General features: G+C 33.4%; 1 protein-coding gene and 1 long non-coding RNA gene across 9 annotated transcripts; one reads left to right on the top strand and one right to left on the bottom strand.

Moving 5' to 3' along the window:
- Positions 1-666: 666 nt before the first annotated feature.
- On the bottom strand, positions 667-2,988 carry LOC128194718 (uncharacterized). The gene is made up of 3 exons (XR_008246055.1): positions 2,816-2,988; positions 2,608-2,691; positions 667-983 (listed from the first exon to the last, which is right to left on the bottom strand). It is a non-coding gene; the product is annotated as an uncharacterized LOC128194718 (long non-coding RNA).
- An 8,599-nt stretch (positions 2,989-11,587) lies between these two features.
- On the top strand, positions 11,588-19,942 carry LOC108320758 (protein C2-DOMAIN ABA-RELATED 3). Of its 8 annotated transcripts, none has more exons than XM_017552309.2 (6): positions 11,588-11,920; positions 17,103-17,165; positions 18,283-18,329; positions 18,409-18,611; positions 19,323-19,418; positions 19,502-19,942. In XM_017552309.2, exons 4-6 carry the CDS (start codon positions 18,501-18,503, stop codon positions 19,805-19,807), a joined length of 513 nt encoding a protein of 170 aa, XP_017407798.1. In that variant the 5' UTR covers positions 11,588-11,920; positions 17,103-17,165; positions 18,283-18,329; positions 18,409-18,500; the 3' UTR covers positions 19,808-19,942. The 8 variants fall into 8 exon arrangements, with proteins under 8 accessions (XP_017407798.1, XP_017407807.1, XP_017407816.1 ...); XM_017552318.2 differs by having other exon boundaries at positions 18,272-18,329; XM_017552327.2 differs by lacking the exon at positions 17,103-17,165.
- Positions 19,943-20,819: the final 877 nt, after the last annotated feature.

The following is a 20,819-nucleotide window of genomic DNA, read 5'->3' as shown; positions in this document are numbered from 1 at the left end:
TAAATCATTTTTGTATTTTTCTTCCACATTCTATGCTATTGGTTTCAGGCAATCCAACATTAATGACAAAAAGAATCATACCCTGTTCAATCCCCTTTTAATATATAATTTATATTTGAATAGAAATAATGATGATTATGTATATAATTGAAATAGAAGATGCCACGGTTCTACGTTAGTTGGAGTGAATCATTTTGAAATCTCATAGCTTCTACATCAGTCCTAACCTACAAAAAACCAATGTAAAATTTCATACTTTCTACATCGATTCTAACCAACATTAAAACCCTACACTTTCTATGTCACTTTGTACAACATTGATTCTTTGATCAATGTCATATATCTTCCAAAACTCATTGTTGATGATAAAGTTTCCTCTGTTCTCGTTAAGATTTGAGACTCTCGTTTCAATTGTATTTCTTAGAGTACTCAAAACATTTAATATTTAATTTTTTTTTCCAAATATTAATTAAAAATATTTTATAAGAAAGTTAAAATTTTCTTCATGACATAATACATTATATATATATATATATATATATATATATATATATATATAACATCCCAAAAATACAGTCTAAAACTATATAATAGAATAATCACATTAAATAATATTACAGATCAGTCTTACATTAAAAGAGAAGTATGTTTGTGGTCGAACGGCCTTACAGAAAAACTAGAAAATTAAAACCGAACAACATAAACAAATCCCGACCGAACGGTTTACAAAATACTATACCGAACGGTCCTACCAAAAGAAAAGGGGAAAAGATGATCGAACGATCATCTTAAAACTAAGCAATTCTGACCGAATGGTTTACAAAAGCCCATACTGAACGGTCATACAAAAGCAAAGGGAAAAGGTGATCGAGCGATCACCTTACTATCAAACTATAATACTGACCGAACGGTTCTACTGTTCGGTCTTAACTTCTACCTCCACTAAGCTATCTTCCTCCAGCGCCTCTTCCAGCAGCTACCTTCTGCTCACATCCACATGGATGATCATTGCAACAGAAGGACAACCGAACGTACAAAACAGACAAGACAGGAAACATAGGGTAAGCTTATGTAATTTAATTCATGTATAAACATATATTTCACACAATCAACCAAACAAGATAATTCATCATTCGTTCATGCAAAGCCTAATACTAGACTGACTGTCCGGACTGTATGAAATCTGTGTAGCTACGACGTTCGTGCACCCGGGTGATGTAGTAACTGAGATGCCCTCAACAGCTGTCACCCGAGGTTAGTCCTATCTGTCCAAATTAACCATAAGGACTAGGACCTCCTGCCGTTCCCACACATGACTTACCCTCCTCTACGTGAGGACGAGTAATCACGGAACATCAGGATGAACCGCCAGCTTAGCATGCCCACATTCATACTTTACAAATTCCAATATACATTCATGAGTTATTCCTCCCCGGAACGCTCGTCCATAATCCAAAACATTTCATTCATATCATATTCTATTCATCTTTCATTATTAATAATCTCAATTAACCCTTCGTACAAAGATCACTAAGGATACCAAATACCGAACGTTAAACACATCAACCCTGAACCAGACCGAATGCTTGGATTGAGACCGAGAGGTTTCCAGTTCCAGAATAGATCAAAGCCGAGAGAGAATTGCTATCGGGATTTGAAAGAGACAGAGTTCAATAATATTTCTCAAGATTTAAAAGGATCAAACGTTATTTACAAGGTGAGTCAATTTGATGAACTGACCCATGAGTGTTTAAACTGAACAGCTTAAAGCCTAGACCGAGTACTAAGACTCTAGGCAGAAACCAATGGAGACAGACACCATAAGACATTCAAATAATAGTACTTAGAAGACTCCTATGAAGAAATCGAACGCTTATAATTACTTAGCTTACTTATAAATTTATCCTCAAGAAAATCGAATACTAGTCAAAGACCGAGCACGGTAGAGGTGAACACCATTGAGGTTGGACGAACGTTATTTTCATCCAGATAAATTATAGAAAAGAGACTGAGCGTTTGGTGTAAGACCCAGCACTAAATAGTACGAACGCTTGGTGAAAGACCTAGCTCTAAATCTTACAAGCGCTTGGTAAAAGACCTATGAGTAGATAGTACGATCGCTTGGTGAAAGACCTAGCACTAAATCGTACGAACGCTTGGAATATAAGATATTATTTAATTAATATTCAAGAACGAACGAATATACTCTACCTATGGACATACTTAAATTTATATCAAAATGCCAAGAAAAGAATATCCTTGGTGGAACGCCTGTACACAAACTGTACTAGACGAAGACGCTCGTCCTCAACATAAATTCCTTCCAAATGAAAGAATCCAGTTCTAAACGAGTTCCCGAGAAAAACCGAACGGTCAAAGACCATTCAGTAACGAACGTACATTATCATAGGGAATTTCATACTTAGAATTATTTATCTCAACTCATTTCTCAACATTTATCTTCATAATTTCATACATTCATATCATATTGAATTTCCATACTTCATACAATCAAATCATAACGACAATCATATTAATTCAGTAAACTCAACCAACATACATGCAATACAAGCAACATCCAAATTAAATTAAATAAGCTTCCCTTACCTCTAATGTGACCGAACGTTCACAGAGACAGAGTACAGTTCCACCACTACAAGTTCCTCTACCCTCAACGCTCGACAATCCAAACTACACCAAGTGAAAACCCAACATTATCAGAACCTCTCATTTTAGAGGAGCGATCAACACATGAAACCGTAACTTGGTTTGCATGTAAAAGAAAACGCACGACTAAGTGAAGAGAAGAACTTACCAGCTCAGCTTCACAAACCGAACGGTTTAACTGGAAGCTCTTGACGCCGGAAGTGCTTCTACGGTGCTTGAATGGTGATCGGAGTAAGAAACGGTGAGGATTTCTTAGAGAGAAGATGAAGGAGATGTAGTGAGAAGAGGAGAAAATGAGATTTTTCAGAATTTGGGGAAGAAGGGTGCATGCAGAGAGAGTGACGTGAATTTCTGAAAATCAAGATTTTCTTCCAACGTCAAAACGAGTGTCCGCTCATCTGCCAACACCTGCCTTCGCCCATCTGAATGTCGAACCCCTCGCTTGACACATGAAATCCACTAAAAAGGCACGTACGTGGATTTGAGTGGTTCTGACAATACATATATACTAATAAAAAAGTTATATATAATAAAAAATATCATTATGATATATGTATATATTTTAAAATACTTAATATATTAAAAACTCTTATTTAGCGTGTTAGCTTCTTTGGTAAAAAGATAAAAACAAATCGACAGGTAAACCACCCTTATTTTGATAAATTAATGGAATTAATTAATATATTTTATTATATATGTTCCGCCGTTGCTGGTACTCCTTAAGTAAACACCTCTGTTCAACGATTTAACTCCAAATTAAATCGATCAGACACAATCTGAGTTTAATATTTGGTAGTGATAATCTTTATTGACTTAATTTTTTTTTTATCAAAAAAGACTGATTCAACCACAGTATGTACGCAGCTTGTGGTGGTGATGATATGCAGGTAGCCGAATCTGTACGGATCTTCTTATATAATATGTGATTAATTTATTATTATAGTTAAATATGTTTTTAAGTTAAAATTTGTAAGTTTTGATTTGTTTTTTCTTAAAGAAAATGTCTTTTATTTGTATAAAATTTGAAATTAATCTTTTTAACATTCATAAAATGCTAAATTTTTTATTTTAATCTACATAAAATGTTTTTGTTTAATTTTTATGTTTCCAAAATTTCAAATATTCTTTTTTTAATATTCATTCTAAAATAGATAAATAACATTTATTCTATAAATCTTATGAGTTTCTTTTTCCAAGATTGAATGTGAACATGTTTTGTTTGGAATAATCAATTAATGTTTTGTTCAATACATAAATGTTAACTACAGTCATATGATGATCAAAAGTACTAATTTTCAACTTTAAAGGAAAAACTTTAAGCCTTAATTTATTATGTGAGATTTTTTTTTGATTTTGTGGAGTATGTTTAATCAAATGACGATTCATTTTGCTTCAAAATCATTGTGGAAAAATAGATTATAGATTAGAATGAACGAATGACTTTTGGTAAGTTGGAAATCTAATCGAATCAAGCTGGTTTTGTCTTGTCAATGCACTGGACACCATAAATATGTCGATAACCAAGAGATATCACCTATCTAGCTAGCTGTGAATAAAAAGGGATAGTGTGTTATTGTGTGGTACGTTTCTCTCAACTTGTATAATCAACCACGTACTTTAATATGCTCTTCTCTTTTTAATATGGAACAAAGATATTTTAGTTGCGGTATAAGATTTTCACTTTAACCCTAATTACCAAATGGCATCACCCGCAGCCTTGCACGTGATCTCACTCAAAAAGTTATCAAAAAAGAACAACAACAAAAGTTTACGTTTCAAAAGGGTCTTTGAATCGAAATAGTTTGGCGATAGATACTTCATTAACAAGTTTTAGATTTAAATTCTTCTCAGAATAAGAAAATTGTAAGTTGTAGAAAAAATATGAGTACTTTAGTGTGCAGTATATTCTTTATTATGAATATGAAAAAAGTTTATATATAGATCATTGGGACCAATGTAGAAGCCTTTTGTTAGATGGTCAATGCCATCTTTTTTTTACCTTTTGTGTATCCAATGAGATATTAATATGGGAGAGTAATTTGATAGAGATTTTTGTGAAAAATATATGCTTTTTGTTAAAGGAAGCATGGGTGAAGGGTATGAGGTGTGCATGTCGTGCAGTAAAAAGGAAAGTTCAACAGCACATGTATGTGTTCTGATCTGAAAGAGATTCTTCTTTTCAAGTATCTTAAATTATATGTGATCGTTTTGCTTAATTTGTCGTTGAGCGATGTAATCTCATATCTTAGTTGGTTCAAGATTGATAGGTTGTGTACTTTCATGACACTATGTAAATTGATTATGTTTGAAACTAGAGTCTTTTTTATATGGTACGTAGTACATTGATCTATGAGATTGAATTTCGGGAAAACATTTTGAACTACGTAGTTTGATGTTGTTTGTTGATGTTGGTGATTAAAACTATAATACAGAATCTGATGATTTCATGACCAAATTGTTTCTTGAAATTTAAGGAACCTCTCCCTGTTTGAAAAAGCTTACATGTTGGACCTAGAAATAACTGAGAGAAACATCTAAGTTCTGGAATGATAGAAAAAAAAAAAAGCAATTTCATCATGGGAAATATTAGAGAACAATCAAAGGAGAAGTGATTTTAAGCCTAATCCAACTCCACAAAACCGGCTTACTTGCTCTCATTTATTCTCGAGTCCACACTAGAAGATATTGTCTGCTTTGGGCTAAGTCCTCACGGATTTACTTTTTTATACTACTCCAAAAGGTCTCTAACCAATGAAGGTATCTTATGTGTATATAAACTCATGTCCATCTCTTGTTTTATCTAATGCGAGACTTTGTTTGTACCTAACAATCCTTCCCTAAAGGACTGTGGTTCTTCACCTCACCTCCCTACAGCGAAAGTTTTTTCTTATCCTCGAATACACCATGGTTCTGATACCATATTAGAAAATAATTTTTAAGTTTAACTCAAATAAGCTCTGATAATTAATATAAAAGAAAATATATATAAACTTTATATTAAATAATACGAAGGAGAAAATATGAAACTATTAAAAAAATAAAAATTTTATTTAAGTATTGACATCACAACTTAATAAGTTTTTTTATATATAAAAAACTTAAATATTATGAGAGTTTATAACTTTCGTTAAAAAAAATACACAAAAGATTTTACAAATTTATCATAAAAATTATACATTAAGTAATAATATATGAATATAGCTTTTGAAGTATTGAACATAGTTAAATTTATTGTGTTTTTATTTTTACTTTATTTATGAGTATGTTTTCATTAAAGAAATTATTTTCTTATTGTGTGACAGTTATGTGATACTATATAATAACAAATTTATTTTTAAAATTATATAGTACTTATACAAAATTATATCCTAAATTTTACCCGTACAACTATTGTCATTAAATTCTTTGTTTAACAATGTCACCACCACCTATATTATGTTTCCCAACGTTTAGTAATTGGAAAGAAGTTTTAACTGGTATAGGATAAAACCTATAATAAAGAATGAAGGTCTCAAAATAAATGCAATAAAGAATGAACGGATGGACAAAAGATAGCACATGATTTTGTTTTGGTTGAGAACTTACACTTCAATATATACGGTAAAGTTAGTAGTATGAGAGATGCAAGTCATCATGATTTAATTTCATCTACCTCGTTTGAAATCTAAGTTGATTTATAAAATTTCAGTGTTATAATAATCTTTTTAAAGGATGAATTTTTGACAATTATAAATAATTATAGTTTATAATTGTCTTATTTATTTCAGATTGAATTTAAGTTATATTCAAGTTTAAATAACCGATCATAATTTCATATTAGGATAATTTTATCTCGTGCTCGATCCTAATAGGAGTCTTTGAAAAAACTATTTAGGAGTATCTAGAACTCCACAACAGAATCCACTTTGATGTACTCCACACAACATTTCATAACTTCTTTATATATGCATTCAATTCAACACCTCCAAAAAACCAATTACTAAATCAACTTACATCCTTACATTTTTAATAATTTATTTGCTAAATTAAAATTATCTTATTTATACAAAAATTGTTGGGAATTCAAGTGTGAGTTCAAGTCCCACATTGGATAAAAATGAGAAAGTAGAACATTATATAAAGGTGAAAGATCCATTAACCAATTGTCTTAAAGTTTTGGATAGAGAGTGGTGTCAATCTTTTATATGGTTGGGCTGTATTTGGTGTTTGTGTCTCTCTAGTGAACCTCTTCATCAATAGACCTAACAAATAGAAAACACATCATAATGACGAGAAGAAGAAGTATGTTTTAATTTTGCATGTGTTGATACCAAGCATTAGCGTTTTTTTGGTCATTCCTCTAACATATGAGTCTTTATCAATAATAAGTTTTTCATAACTATCTTGAAAAAATGAATGTGAGTTTCATTAATAAATCAAATATAATTATGCAATTTTTATATAAAATAACCTAAATTCAAATCATCCAAAATTAAAGACTATAAAAAATTATTTAAATAGCAACTAATTTTAGAAACAAAAAATAGTCGATCAATGATTAATTTAAAGTGTAATTGGTTACTAATTATAATTTTTATTTATAATAATAACTATTTTAGAGACCAATAATTTTTAATTAATAAATTAGTCTAACATTAGCAATTAAAGTTTTGACTACCAAAAAAACTAGTGTCTAAATTGGTCACTAACATTAACCTTTGCCCAATTGCTCATTTTTGTTCTAATTGTTGTTTCATTGGAATAGAAATCCATTAACAACCAAGAGCACATGACGCTTCATAATTTAGATGATGTCCACTGAACAATGTACACTTAATGGTCTCTATTAAACATGTTGTGTGTTAGTCACACCAACTAGGCACTATTGTTTAACAATCAACTACATGAAGAAGAGACAAGGAAAAACTCAACATCAGTTTGTCTCAAATGAATCTTTCATTAAATTTTGTATTTGGCCTTCCAATGTCGAAAGAGAGACATGATTCAATCTTTCTAGTTGTGAATAAATTTTGAAGAGTGATCCATTTTATTCATGTCATAAGATTGATGATTTATACCATGTTGCAAACCTATTATTTAATGAAGTAGTTAGATTGCTTGGACTTCTTAAACTATAGTGTCTAATAGATATTCAAAGTTTTTAAATCACTTTTGAAGGATTTTATAGTGATAACCTTGAAACTAAAATTCTATTTTCTACTATTTGTTGTCATTAAAACAGTGATCATAGAGGTTATCAATAGAACTTAGTCTTAACTTTTGAGAGTCATGATATCTCAAAATCCAAAAGAATGGAAAATAACTTTTACTTTACATGGGCTAACTTAGCTCGACTAAGGCTCGAGTCAACTTGGCTCGACCAAGGCCATGGCTAACTTGACTCAACCCATGCTTGGTTTGCCTCGACTTTACCTACACCTAGGCTCATTCAACTTGACTTTACTCCATGTCAAGCTAACTTGACTTGACTTAAGCTGAACTGACTGAGCTCGACTTGGTCCCAAACATAGGTTGACTCAATTTGACCTAGGCTCAAGTAAACTTAGTTTGTCCGAGGTCTGAGTCGACAACTTGACCTTGGTTGACTTGGTTGGGGCTAACTTGACCAAATCCGAGTCGACTTAGCTTGGGCCTAGCCAACCCAACTCGGCTTGATTGAGTTGACTTGGGCCTAGGCTAACTCAAATTAGATTGGCCTTGACTTGACTCGACTCAACTTAGATCCAAGTTGACTCAATTAACTTAGATCCGAATTGACTCAACTAACTTAAATCTGAATTGACTCAATTAGGCCTAGGTTCAAGCTGACTTAACTCGATATGAACCTAAGCTGACTCAACTCAACCTTGTATTAACTAAACTAAACTTGGACTTTGATTTGATCTGTTTCTAATGGGGATAGGGCCAACCTGGTCTTGATGGGGTTAAGCTCGACTTGATCTTGACTAGAGAAGGACTAAGTTGGGTCTATCCAACTTGGTTAAACATGGGTCAACCTTAACTCAGATGAATGTGGACCTATCATAACTCGATTAAATATGGACCTATCTTAATTTGAATGAGTTTGGACCCATCCTGACTCATCTCAACCTAGTATGGACTAATTCAGCTCAACCCAATCCCTAATGATTCAATTAACCTAAACTCAAGTCAACTTGACTTGAGTTTGACCCAAGCCGACTTGGTTCAAACTTGGATGATGTCAACCTAATACTACCATACTGGAATCTGACTTGACATAATATCTCATAACTTGAAATGATCTAAACACGCAATGATTTTAAATTTTCATAATCTAAAAATATTATATCATCTATACATAATTCAAATCTAATTAAAGGGATTGGTTTTATAAAAAAAAAAAATATATATATATATATATATATATATATATATATATATATATAAATTTTATATAAGATAAATCGTTTAAATAAACTTATAAAGTAATATGTATTTAGATAATTATTAATTAAATTTGACAATTTATAATTTGAATTTTTGTTTTCTTACGCTTACTTCAAACTTTAGTCCTTTAACCTCCACCACATTTCATTTTTCGAAACATACATTATTCGATAAGGCTGACATTGATTTGGTGATATTTTTTATCAAAGTTAATTTTAGTTGCTGCACCACACTTTGAAGTGGAAGGTTGTTTTTTAAATGTATTAGAAAGTGATACGGTTTTACTAAAATGGAACTGTTTTTGTTTTTGTTTACAAACATGGAAACAAATTAGTAACCTACCTCAAACAAGGGCACAAAGTTTCTCCAACAAAAGAGAAAGAAAATGGAAGGTGCAGCTGCTGCCTCACATAAAGGAGATAAGGAACAAACTTGGTATTATGAAAATTCAGAGGTGCAGAGGAGAATTAATGGATACATAAAGTCACCTCATTTATCACTAAAAATAACAACCCATCATCATGACCTGGGCACTTCTTCCCGCACCCCTTTTCCTTCCTGCATCCTCCATAAAACCTGTAATTCCCAAACTACCCTCATTAAAAATATAATAAAAATCCCTGTAGGTTTTTTCTTTATTTATTTTTTCATATTGAATGTTCAGTGTTTACAAAACCTTAATATTAGATATGAATGAGACAATTTAAGAGAGTAATTCATTTATTTAGATAATTTAAAATTTTTTGAAATAAAATGACTTCTTTGGTCAGAAAAATTAAAAATAAATTGAAATTGAGGAATTTGAATAAGGTATTTGAAACAACCAAAATAATAGAATTTAAAATTTACTAAAAAAAAGAAATTAAAATTCCAGAAGTTGTAGAATTTCTTATCACTTATGGTGAAAAAAGTTTTCCAAAAAGTTTATTTATATTGACCTTTAGCTTGGGTCAAATCATCTTAACAACTAGTTTGAGCTGATTCAACTCGATTGTGAGTCTAGATCAAATTGACTTGACCTTTGGTCAAAGCTAAAGGTCAAGTCGACTAGGTTTAGGCCAATAATTAAGTAGAATGGACCTGAGTCGAAAGTCACCCATCTAAGCTAAAGGTTGAGTCATGTCAATCTATATCGATTTGACAAAAATCGAATGTTGAGTCAATTTGGCATAAACAAAAGGTCAAGCCGATTTTTCATAAAACCAAAGGTTGAATAGAGTCACTAGGTGAAGATTGAACCGAGTCGACTAAGGCTGAAGGTCTAGTTAAATACACACGTGCTAGAGGTTAAGTTGAGTCGACTCAGTCAAAGGTGTGGTTGAGCCGACTTGAGTAAAAGGTGATGCTAAGTCGTCTGGGTAGAGGCCGAATCAAACTAGCTCGAGCTGAATGTCTAGCCAAGTTGTCATACCAAAGGTCAACCCAAGTCGACTACAGCTAAAAATCGATATGAGTCAAGCTCAACCAAATATTGAGCTGATTCAGCTTCACCAAAGTCGAGACGAGTCGTCTTATATCAAAAGTCAAACTAACTGAACTCGAATTTAAAGATAAAGTAATTGTATCAGTGGTAGTATATGTGCTACAAACAAAGTGACATTTAATCATTGTTCATTTTACATCACAACACTCTCTTTCATAAAAAATACAGACACTACTATGCTAATTGCTAATTCAAGACTCTTTTCGACCACTCTTTCAATAAGAAGCATGGAAGAGTTACAATAACATACCCACCTTCCTGCACACACCAGAATGAGAAGATGTGGTACAATAACCCAACCTGTAACGAAAGGTAGCCAATACCAAACATAACACTCATAAGTTCAATCCAAAGATAAGAAGAGAAATCTTCCATGTCTTCACATTTACCTCTCCAAAAAATACCTACACAAACAACAAAAACCATTACATTCTTAAGTGGCACCATCCACATTACATTATACACAACTAATAAGAGATGGTCAAAGATTTAAGAAGTCTTATTAGCTCGAATATATATAGATACCAGAGTCTTATTAGCTTGTACAAAACCTAAATATAAAAAATAAATACAATTTATAAAGCATTTAAAAGTATTTGGAACCAATCCCAAGATTAAGAATTTTCTTTATACTTAAAATATAAAACATAAAAAAGAAAGAGAACATAAATGAATTCGATTTGTTTTTAAGGTTAACATATCTAAAAGTAACCTTTCCAACATAAGTTTCCAAAGCACAAAAGATCTCATCACAAGATACATGACTTCTGGACTTTACAACGCCAATAATTAGACTCAAAATTCACGTTAATAAAATTCCTAACAACTTTTAGAGTTAGAAATCCATCATTCATATTATTTGAAGCCATTTCATGGAGCTTATTAAGAACATAATCTTCTAATAATTTAATTCATAAACTAGAGAGCCAGAACAAATTGGGGAATGATCCTATATCCATTCCAAAAATAAACAACTTTAACTTTAAGGTTTCTGACTACATTTTCCAGAATCTACTTATACAATTTTTTTCAGTAATGACACAAAACGGATTTTAATTTTCCCATATAGCGCACTGTAGTTTATATTTACACGCATAACACGGTTTTCATCTGGGTCAGAATTTGGTTCTCTGGAAACCGAATTCCCATTTGCAACGGTGGATTCACAGTTTGAAATTCGTTAGTGAGAGACCCACTCACATATTCATTCTTCTTACCCTAGTCGTCGTTCCCTTTTTTCTTCTTCATCTCCACTCCAATTTTCTGTCATTCCCTTTCTTCTTCTTCATCTCCACTCCAATTTTGTTTTTTGTTCTTCACACCGGAAGGCACCCACTCCACCATTGAACTCCTTTGCACAAGGTATTTACATTTTGGTTTAAGATTGTGATTTATATTTGTTTTAGTTTTAGATTTATATAGAATATTGGTTGTTTCAATTGTGCACAGATCTCGAAAACTAGTGAGGGTGAGGGCTGAACATGAAAACAGTTGAATTCAACCGTTTTTGAAAATCATTGAAACTTTCAAAGTGTTTCGAAAATTGTTGACTAAGCTGCTATGTAACTATTACTACTATTTTATTAGGGAAAACAATTCTGAAGCAGTAGCTTGGATTGACCTAATTCCAAGATAATTATGTATAGAGGTAGACCATATGAGCTCGCATTGAGTAAAGTGGAATACCAGTAAATGGTCCAAAAGTGAATCTTTCTTTACTAACAGCGTATAATGGCAGAATTGACTTATAATCAGATAAGAAATGTCATGCACAATTCTTGTTCAAGAAGGGACATCCCTTGAATCAGCTAATGGGAGCATAGTAGAGGAATTTAGAGACCTTATTCAACTAAACTCAAGAGTTAGTACTACTATTGGCATAACAACTGGTACACCATAGGTTGGCCCAACCCAGTCCTCTCGTACTATAGTTGGCTCCTCACAGTTTTCCCTTTTTTTCTTATTTAGATAGGACTCCTTCTATCTAGTTCGTTTACTCGGACTGATATAACTATCAACTTCTACATGGAAGAAAGGGCGAGGGCAGGAAAACAAGAGCTAGCGAAGGTCTCCGTTATCACAAGAGTAGGTTTAATGCATTATATAATAAGATGGCAATGATAGGATGATCGACATTTACTATTTCTAGTTCTAAAGCAACTGTCAAATCTCGTGTTGGGGATGGAAAATTTTCTCTTTACATCAATAGGTTGTTTGCAAGAACAAGTTTCACATAAGTATCTGGAAGGGCTTTCTACTTCGAGCTATTAAAGAATGGAAGGTAGCTAGCAGCTTCCATAGCTGTCTGGGATAGGCCACAGGGGAAGCAGAAGGAGATTCATCAACAAATGGAGCTATTCAGAAGTAACTGATCCCGTATGACCATTAGTAAGGAAAGGACCTGACTATCTTTTGGTCAAGTTTTCTTGGGGTTGGTTCCTTTACTATAATAGGTTCTGAATGTCTTACTTCTCACAATGCTGCTCAATAATCATTCTGGTATCTACTACTCTGGTACCTACTATTCTTTCTAAACTTGGGGCTTCGCTTGCTCACCCATTGTTCTTTGGTAGGGGTAGGCAGCATAACATCTTTTGGTTTTCTACTTCCAAGAAAGACTTGAGTGAATTAACCATTTGCTTAGTCTTGTAGACTGCTCTCTTCTTTGTTATTCAAAATTTTTCTTACTTTGGTAGCCAAATCTTGATAATTCGAATGGGCAAAGCTCTTCCTTTGGTGATGAAGTTGGGTCGTCTTTATTGTGTAAATTTTGGGTCAACCATATTCCCATCCTTGGCTTTCAACCTCAGATTTTGCAACCGGAAGGATAACTACAATTTTACTCGGGTCGCCCACTTCTCCATCGAGTTATCCGTTTCCTTGCTCATGTAAGCTGGTTTTCTGGTGTATCAACCCAAGATTTTACCACTACATGGTCGAATCCTATTATTATTGACTATTGGCTACACTAAATACATCATTATCTCAGGCATTATATACCTACTTCTACCGATTGAAGGGCTAAAGCAAGGCCTTGTTATGTCTCTAGGTGCTGGGAGATTGAGAAGAATGAGAAACGAAAGACTCAAAACTACAATTATTGGAACCAAAGCGCCCACCTAAAAATTATACCAACTGCCTCCTACACTACGAAATGCCACAGCGTAGAAAACTCTTTCTTTCGTTCTTGGCTATCTTCTTTGACTTTTCCCGAAATTCCTAATGGAACTGAATAAAGTAGACTATTTGCTTAAACACCTATTTATGAAACCATTAAGTAATAAATGCCTAGGAGGGATTTTGGAAACATAGAAATGAGGTAAGTTGTTTGTTGGTTCTTACTTAGAGCTTTGGACATCGACAAGATTTTGTGATTCATAGTGGACAGGTAGATAGGACCATTCTCAATTACCACTTGTGGTTTTAGCTACCCGAGTAAGGTAAGATGCCTTCCCAACTGGTAGAGGAGAGTTGAAAAACTTTAATATACGTCTTACCTACATATGCATCGTCACCACGCACCCTTCTCACGCTAGGTTGGGCAAACAAAGTTGTTGTTGTGGATCTGGGACGGACACGTTAAATCAAATTTAACATAGTTGTCATTTCACTTCAATGTCGATGATTGAGATAACTGAATCCCTGAACCCTGCTGCATTGCATTCACTAGAATAGTTCTACCAGTGATACGACCTTAGGACATTCGCTTCTTAATGACAAGAGCTTCACTCACTTCGATTCAAGTTCACCTATCCCATATAGTATTCTCAAGATTCTTAGGTCAGGGTTCAAAACCTTATATCTCATAATACATCAGATGGGATTTCCCGTAAAATGGAATCAACCACACCTTCTATGTCAACTTACACCTTTTTCATTAAAAAGGATTTTGGCTCTACTCTTTCGAATTCTAATTCAAATTTCTGGCTAAAAAAACTAGCTATTGTACCTCACCTAGGAAGATCTACAATGACCTTTCCTGTGAATAGGTTGTAGAATTTTTATACATTGATCGGGCCTACCGCCAAATCTCTGTAGTGAAATCCTTTGCCAGATATCCCTAAAAACTTGGTGGATATCCCAACTTTCAACTTTCTTGGCTCACTACTATTTATCCTATAAAAGCCATCTCTCTCTTTCCTCAACTACACCAAACCTTGCTTATCCCCACTCCCTACTTTTCGGAAGATGTCTTCCTCCGTTCTTGAGTAGAAGTCGCTTCCCCATAATAGAATCTTTCTTCATTTAATGTCTCGACCCTCGCTTCGAAAGTTACTGAAAACTCGATAAAAGAACTCCTACTTGAAACCGTTACTGGTTTGCTACTCTTTAGTAGATTTTTGGTTGCTTACTCTGAATGCGTAGGTGTAAAGGTAATGCTGAGACGAATGATTGACCCACTTTGGGTAGATCTATCACTTGTAGAGGCATGCCTACATCCTGCTTTTTTCTAATCTACGGTTTCCCATGACTCGAGTGAGACGAAGCTGAACTACTAAATCTGTTAACTAGCCTTGGCTTTCTTCCACTTTAACCAACCTTCGTCTATCACATCATATGTCACAATTGTCAACCCTTGAAGAGATTCCCTCCTTTCTTGCTAAAGCGACTTTCATGCAAGCAAACCTTTGTAATGCGTCAACCAATCTCATAACATTAACTTTCACAAGAAAGGACCTTTAAATGCACACATCAAAAGAAATTCTCAAATCAATGCATATACTTACTTAATAATTAAAACAAAGGATAAAGGGTAGATGCCACTAGATAAGCTGCATATTCAAATAAATCTCTATTTCCAGTCCAAGATAGATTAGAGAGAGCCTGCTAGAATTGATATTAAGATCGAGTTCTTTACCTACCACAACACTTTGTAGATCAAAGACGGGCCAGTGAGTGCCAGCTAAAGATCCGAAAGTCAAATCAATACCCAACTGCTTCACACCAAGAGCATAGACGAGAGCAAAGTAAGCGTCCAAACAACCAACAACATACAAAGTTTTTGCTCCTCTCATTTGGTTTCCCAATAGAAGTCCCCGCCAAGAGTGAATAAGAAAGCTCTTAGCGCCTTGGAACGAGCTCATATGAGAGAAAGTCAGTTGTCTCAGAGAGTTTAGAGTGTAATAAGATAGCGGCATTTTAAGGCTCTTTGACTACTGTTGGAGAGCACACAGATCACTATGGTACTCAAGAAAAAGAGTTAGCCGCTTAGAGGAAAGGTTGCTAATGTCCACATCTTCACCCACTTTTAGAAGTGGATTCAAACCACTAGACTCTATTTTATGTTGATACATTGATTTTGTTCATCCGTCACAATTCTATATGCGCCTTTTCCACCTTAAACCCCTTATCTTGGATAATAAATGTATGCAAATGCTGTAGGAATCGAAGTTGAGTGTTTCAGTAAGATAAAAGAGCAATTAAGACAAATAGGGAGCATGCCATTCAAGGGTTGCTCTTCCTATTTATTTGAAATCTTATCTCGTTTGTCACCTTGTAAAAGGCTAATGCAACACCAAATTCTTATTTATATTAATAAATTAAGGACAAATCGACACAAAAAGGGGTGAACCCACCTTGTCTAAGACGCGAATGAACGAACATTTGAAAGACATAGTGACATACAAGGAAATTGGCACATTTGGCTCTACCTCTCATGCCAAACTATCGTGGTTGAAACTTGTTTTAATGAAGAAAATTACCAAAATGACCAACCACTAGTAAAAAAGGAGGTTTTTAACGTGCTATATACGCTTCGGTTATTACAAAACCAAAGCGTATAAAAACACGGTGGCACTTTTGTAAATATTGAAACATTATATGCCTCGGTTATCCATAACCTGATGCCTATTCCCTCTACTGCCTCAGTCACTATGAGAACCAAAACATAAAATTACGTGCCACCTCACCAACCCCGTCTGCCTCATCTGCAAAAGCAGACTTTTTCAAGCCTTTTGCCTCGGTTTTACTCAGACCCAAGGTAGTATGACCTGCCAAACACAACTTGTATTGCCTCGGTTGGCGCTTTCTTGAGGCCGTAGGGACTTTATTCTTCTCTTAAGCTGTAGCCCGAGACATATAAGTTTAATTTAAATTTTTTTTAAGCGTTTAGGCACCGATTTTTCGTTTAACCGAGGCAGTAGCCCTTTGTTAGGTTAAAATTTCCTCGCGCTGGTTTCTTCCTTTCTCTCTTACGCTTTCTTCTTCTTCGCTGGTGCCTCTTTGATGCCGTCGTCGCTGCCTTCGGTGCTTCGTCCAAGGAGTCCACGGTGCCGCCTCCCCCGCCGCTTCTCGTCGCTCCTCCGTCGCGTGCTCGCCCCTCTTTCGTCGCTCCTTTTGTCGCGTTTCTCTCGCTGCGTCAAAGGCCGCGCCGCCACAGTTCGTCCACCCCCGGCGACTCCATTGTCTCCGACGAAGTCCTTCCAAAAAAAAACCTATTGCATCGGGTTTGGTCTTCCTTGTGATGACACGAATTGAGATTTTCTGTGTAGGTGCAACTTCGCGATTAGGGTTTCCATGGTCTAATTTGGGGATTTTTCTGCAGGTTTTATGAACAAAGTATGAGGAGGTTATTGGAGATGAAGGAACTCACGATTTGACATTATAGGTTCACATCTTAACATTAAATTCATTGAATTTTTATTTCAACTTTCATTCACATAGAATAAAACTTATATTTGTATTACAAAACAAAAAAATTATTTTTTCCTTCTCCCTCTTCATTTCAATAAAATAAAAAATAAATAAAAATTATCTCTAAAATGGGATTACCTAGAACTGACTTCCTTTAAAAAAAAAAAAACCACTGCTAACAAAAGTCAAAATTTTGTAACCAATTTCAAACCTTCCTTGACACTAAAATCTGAAAACATTAGTCAAAATTCGGATTTCCGAGATCCAAATTCCAACCGGTCTTCTCAAAATTCACTAAAAACAATAGTCAAATCTCAATTTACCGAAAACCGAATTCCAACATACACTTTCATAAAAATAACTGAAAAATGCACTCAGAATTTGGTTTCTCGAAAACTAAAGTCTAACCTACCTTTTTGTCAAAATATATGAAAAACAAACTCAGAATTCAATTCCCAAAAACTAAATTCCAACATTCCTCTTCGTCAAAAACATTAAAAATAAAAGTCAAAATTCACTTTCCTAGAAACCAAATTCCAACATACCTTTCATTTAAAAACAAAATCTGATTTTCCAAAATGTATATATATAATCTATAACATGCTATGTAAATAGAAAAAAAGGACAGAAAAGATCAGAAAAAAAAAATTCTACTTATGCGAGCAGTTGACTTGTCAAATCACTCTTAATCTTATTTCTTCTTCTAAAATTAAAAACAGTATTTTTTTTCTTTTTTTTTCTCTCTTTTATTTTTTATTATATTTATAGTTTCTCCTACTACTATTTACGTAATTCTTATTATTTTTATTGTTTTCTTTATATATTAATTTAATCAATTTATATATATTTTTCACTTATAATATAATACAAATATTTAAATAATAGGAATATATCTCGTCCCTGTTGTGTTTTTACTAGTTTATATTAAAGACATTTATCAAACATTTACTATACATAAAATAAAAGTAATATACTTTATGTAATCAGAAAACAGAAATAAAAAATTAATTATATAATAAATGGACATGAATCTTTACATTAGTCTTTTGAACCTAATTAGTTGTTTCTGAATCCTACAAGCATGCATGCAGGGTGGCAGAGAAGTGCGGTGATCCACAAATCTCACAAATCCTGACTTGTAACATTTTCACCTCGTATTTTGGTTTTGTTTTTGTTTGTGTTCTTATTGTTTTGAATCAGTAAAATTCCTGGAGCAGGGGACCATTTTGTTTCTTGTTACCATATATTTGGTTATAAGTTCAGACCCACCAAAGCCTGTAGTTTCTTTTGTGAATGACATTGATTTTTAATGGAGAACATTCTGGGTCTTATCAAACTTCGTATCAAAAAAGGCTCTAATCTCAAAGCTTGCGACACTCGTACCAGTGACCCTTATGTCTTTGTCACCATGGCCGAACAGGTTATAAGCTACAACTTTCGATTATTATTCAGAAATTATTTTTTCTCGTGAGTTTTCCCATAACCGTGTCCATTTCTTGTACAAGCAAAGTAAATACATATATGTCAACAAAATTTGCTTTTCATGGTATTTTATATTTTCTATTTGATGACAATGTCATTATAGCATAAAGAAGAAGAAGAAGAATGTCAGCATAGTTCTTATATAAGTCATGTTTGCAACTGGGGCGAGTGTCCCATCATAATTCATGCCTTATTCTTGTTTATCACCATCCAAATATAAGCGAGAAACTGAGCTATGAAAGCAAAAATGTCGTACCAGGCTACGACAACAGATAACACTGTTGTTGAACCAGAAGAACACAATGTTCCAACAAAAGTAAAGGATCATGTCTCAAGCTTGGATAGTGGTGATACCATGTCCATAAAATTGACTTTTTCATCATCTTTTATATTCCTCTCTTCTATATAATACAAGCACTATAACTGATCATTTCATATTATTTTTAATTCATAAATAGGTTGATTAGTAGGCTAACAATAATACTTATAATAGGAAGAAATAATAACAGATCCCTATTATTATGAATTGTCTTTAGAAAATATGATGATATATTTCGTTTCATTAGTCCAAAACTTATGAAAATTTTGCAGACAGATTAAGTATACTTTATTTGCCACTAACATCTGAAGACGTCATTTCATGATGCAGCAACTGAGAACTAGTGTTGCAAAAGATACCTTAAATCCTGAGTGGAATGAAGAACTGACCCTTTATGTAAAAGATGTTAACATTCCAATACTTGTGGTGAGTACTGAAACAATCTATATCATGCATCAGTAGTGTTGTGTTAAATTGATGAACAGTTGGAACTGTGTTGTTCTATTCAGACAGTTACAGACAAAGACACTTTCACACCAGATGACAACATGGGAGATGCAGAAATAGACTTAAAGCCATATCTTCAGTGTGTGAAGATGGAGTTAAGAGATCTGGCAGAGGGTCACATAGTGAAGCAGATTCAACCAGATAGGACTAACTGCCTTGCTGAAGACAGCAACTGCATATGGAAAAATGATAAACTCATCCAAGAGATGACTTTAAGATTGAGAAATGTCAAGCATGGGGAAATAACTGTAGAAATTGGGTGGGTTACTCTTCCAGATTCAAAAGGCTTATCACAAGTTCAGTTTTAGGTGTTCCTACTTGCCTTAACTTTATGTTGTTTTCCATGTTTTACTATGTAACTTTGGAGTAACATCTAGAATGTGGCAAGTTACACAAATATATGTACTAATAATAAAGTGTTTTACCATTATTTTCTCTAAGAATTCACTTATGTGGTCTTCCCATCAGCTTATCATTAAAAGTTTTGCTACACATCATTATATACTTTAACATCTAAGTTAATTTAATACTCTTAAATTACATCTATCATTTAAACAGTCAGCACTTAAGAGAAATTTGCATTTGCACCCTGAAACAGAGGACGAATTGGTTCAATTTTGGTTAAAGGCCACATGTATTTTTACAACAAGGAAATGAACTCTAGTATGCGACTATTTTCCTTTCAATATGTCAAAATTAATACCTTTATTAAGAAGAATGTTAATAGTCGTCTTCTTGGTTTTTATTTTGGAAAATTACACTTGATCCTTTTATGTTATTTGACTCAAAAAAGATTATTGATTTTTATTTGTACCATATATAATTCTTCTCTTAGATGTAGTTGACTTGACATTATGCAAAATAAAACCTAGAAGCTACATATATGGAATAACTTGTTTTTATTAGTTTTAGAATTATGAGTATTAAAGATATTAATCAAAATTGAACTATTTAGTTATTTATTTTTTAAAATCATCATTTACTTAGAACTTTATTTTCTTTGAACTATCTACGTTCTTTCTAATTTTTTTTGGAATAATTTCTCATTCTTTTTCTTAATCAAACATCATAGGTGAGAATGATTATAAATGGTCTCTAAATTATCAAATTTTGGTTTGAATTAGTTTTCCTTTTGTTTAGCTTTTTCATCTTTTGTTTCTTTTTATTTATTTTTTAATATGCTAGGATTTTACGAGTTTCTACTATGAGAAAATCAGAATTTAGTGTCAAATTTTGACTGATACTAATAAGAAAAAGTCAACGCTAAATAACTCTTATTATTCTCTGTGTCATATGTATGTGACACTAAAATCATGGATG

The sequence above is a fragment of the Vigna angularis genome, chromosome 1 (assembly GCF_016808095.1).
Source record: "Vigna angularis cultivar LongXiaoDou No.4 chromosome 1, ASM1680809v1, whole genome shotgun sequence".
Classification (NCBI taxonomy): domain Eukaryota; kingdom Viridiplantae; phylum Streptophyta; class Magnoliopsida; order Fabales; family Fabaceae; genus Vigna; species Vigna angularis.
Note: the sequence above shows the minus strand (reverse complement) of the source record. Positions and strands in the feature narration are given on the sequence as shown.

Coding starts and splice junctions, on each gene's coding strand:
- LOC108320758 (XM_017552327.2), top strand. CDS start 18,501: ATGGAGAACATTCTGGGTCTTATCAAACTTCGTATCAAAAAAGGCTCT. Junction 18,612..19,322: donor TTGTCACCATGGCCGAACAG/GTTATAAGCTAC, acceptor TTCATGATGCAG/CAACTGAGAACTAGTGTTGC. Junction 19,419..19,501: donor TTAACATTCCAATACTTGTG/GTGAGTACTGAA, acceptor TGTTCTATTCAG/ACAGTTACAGACAAAGACAC.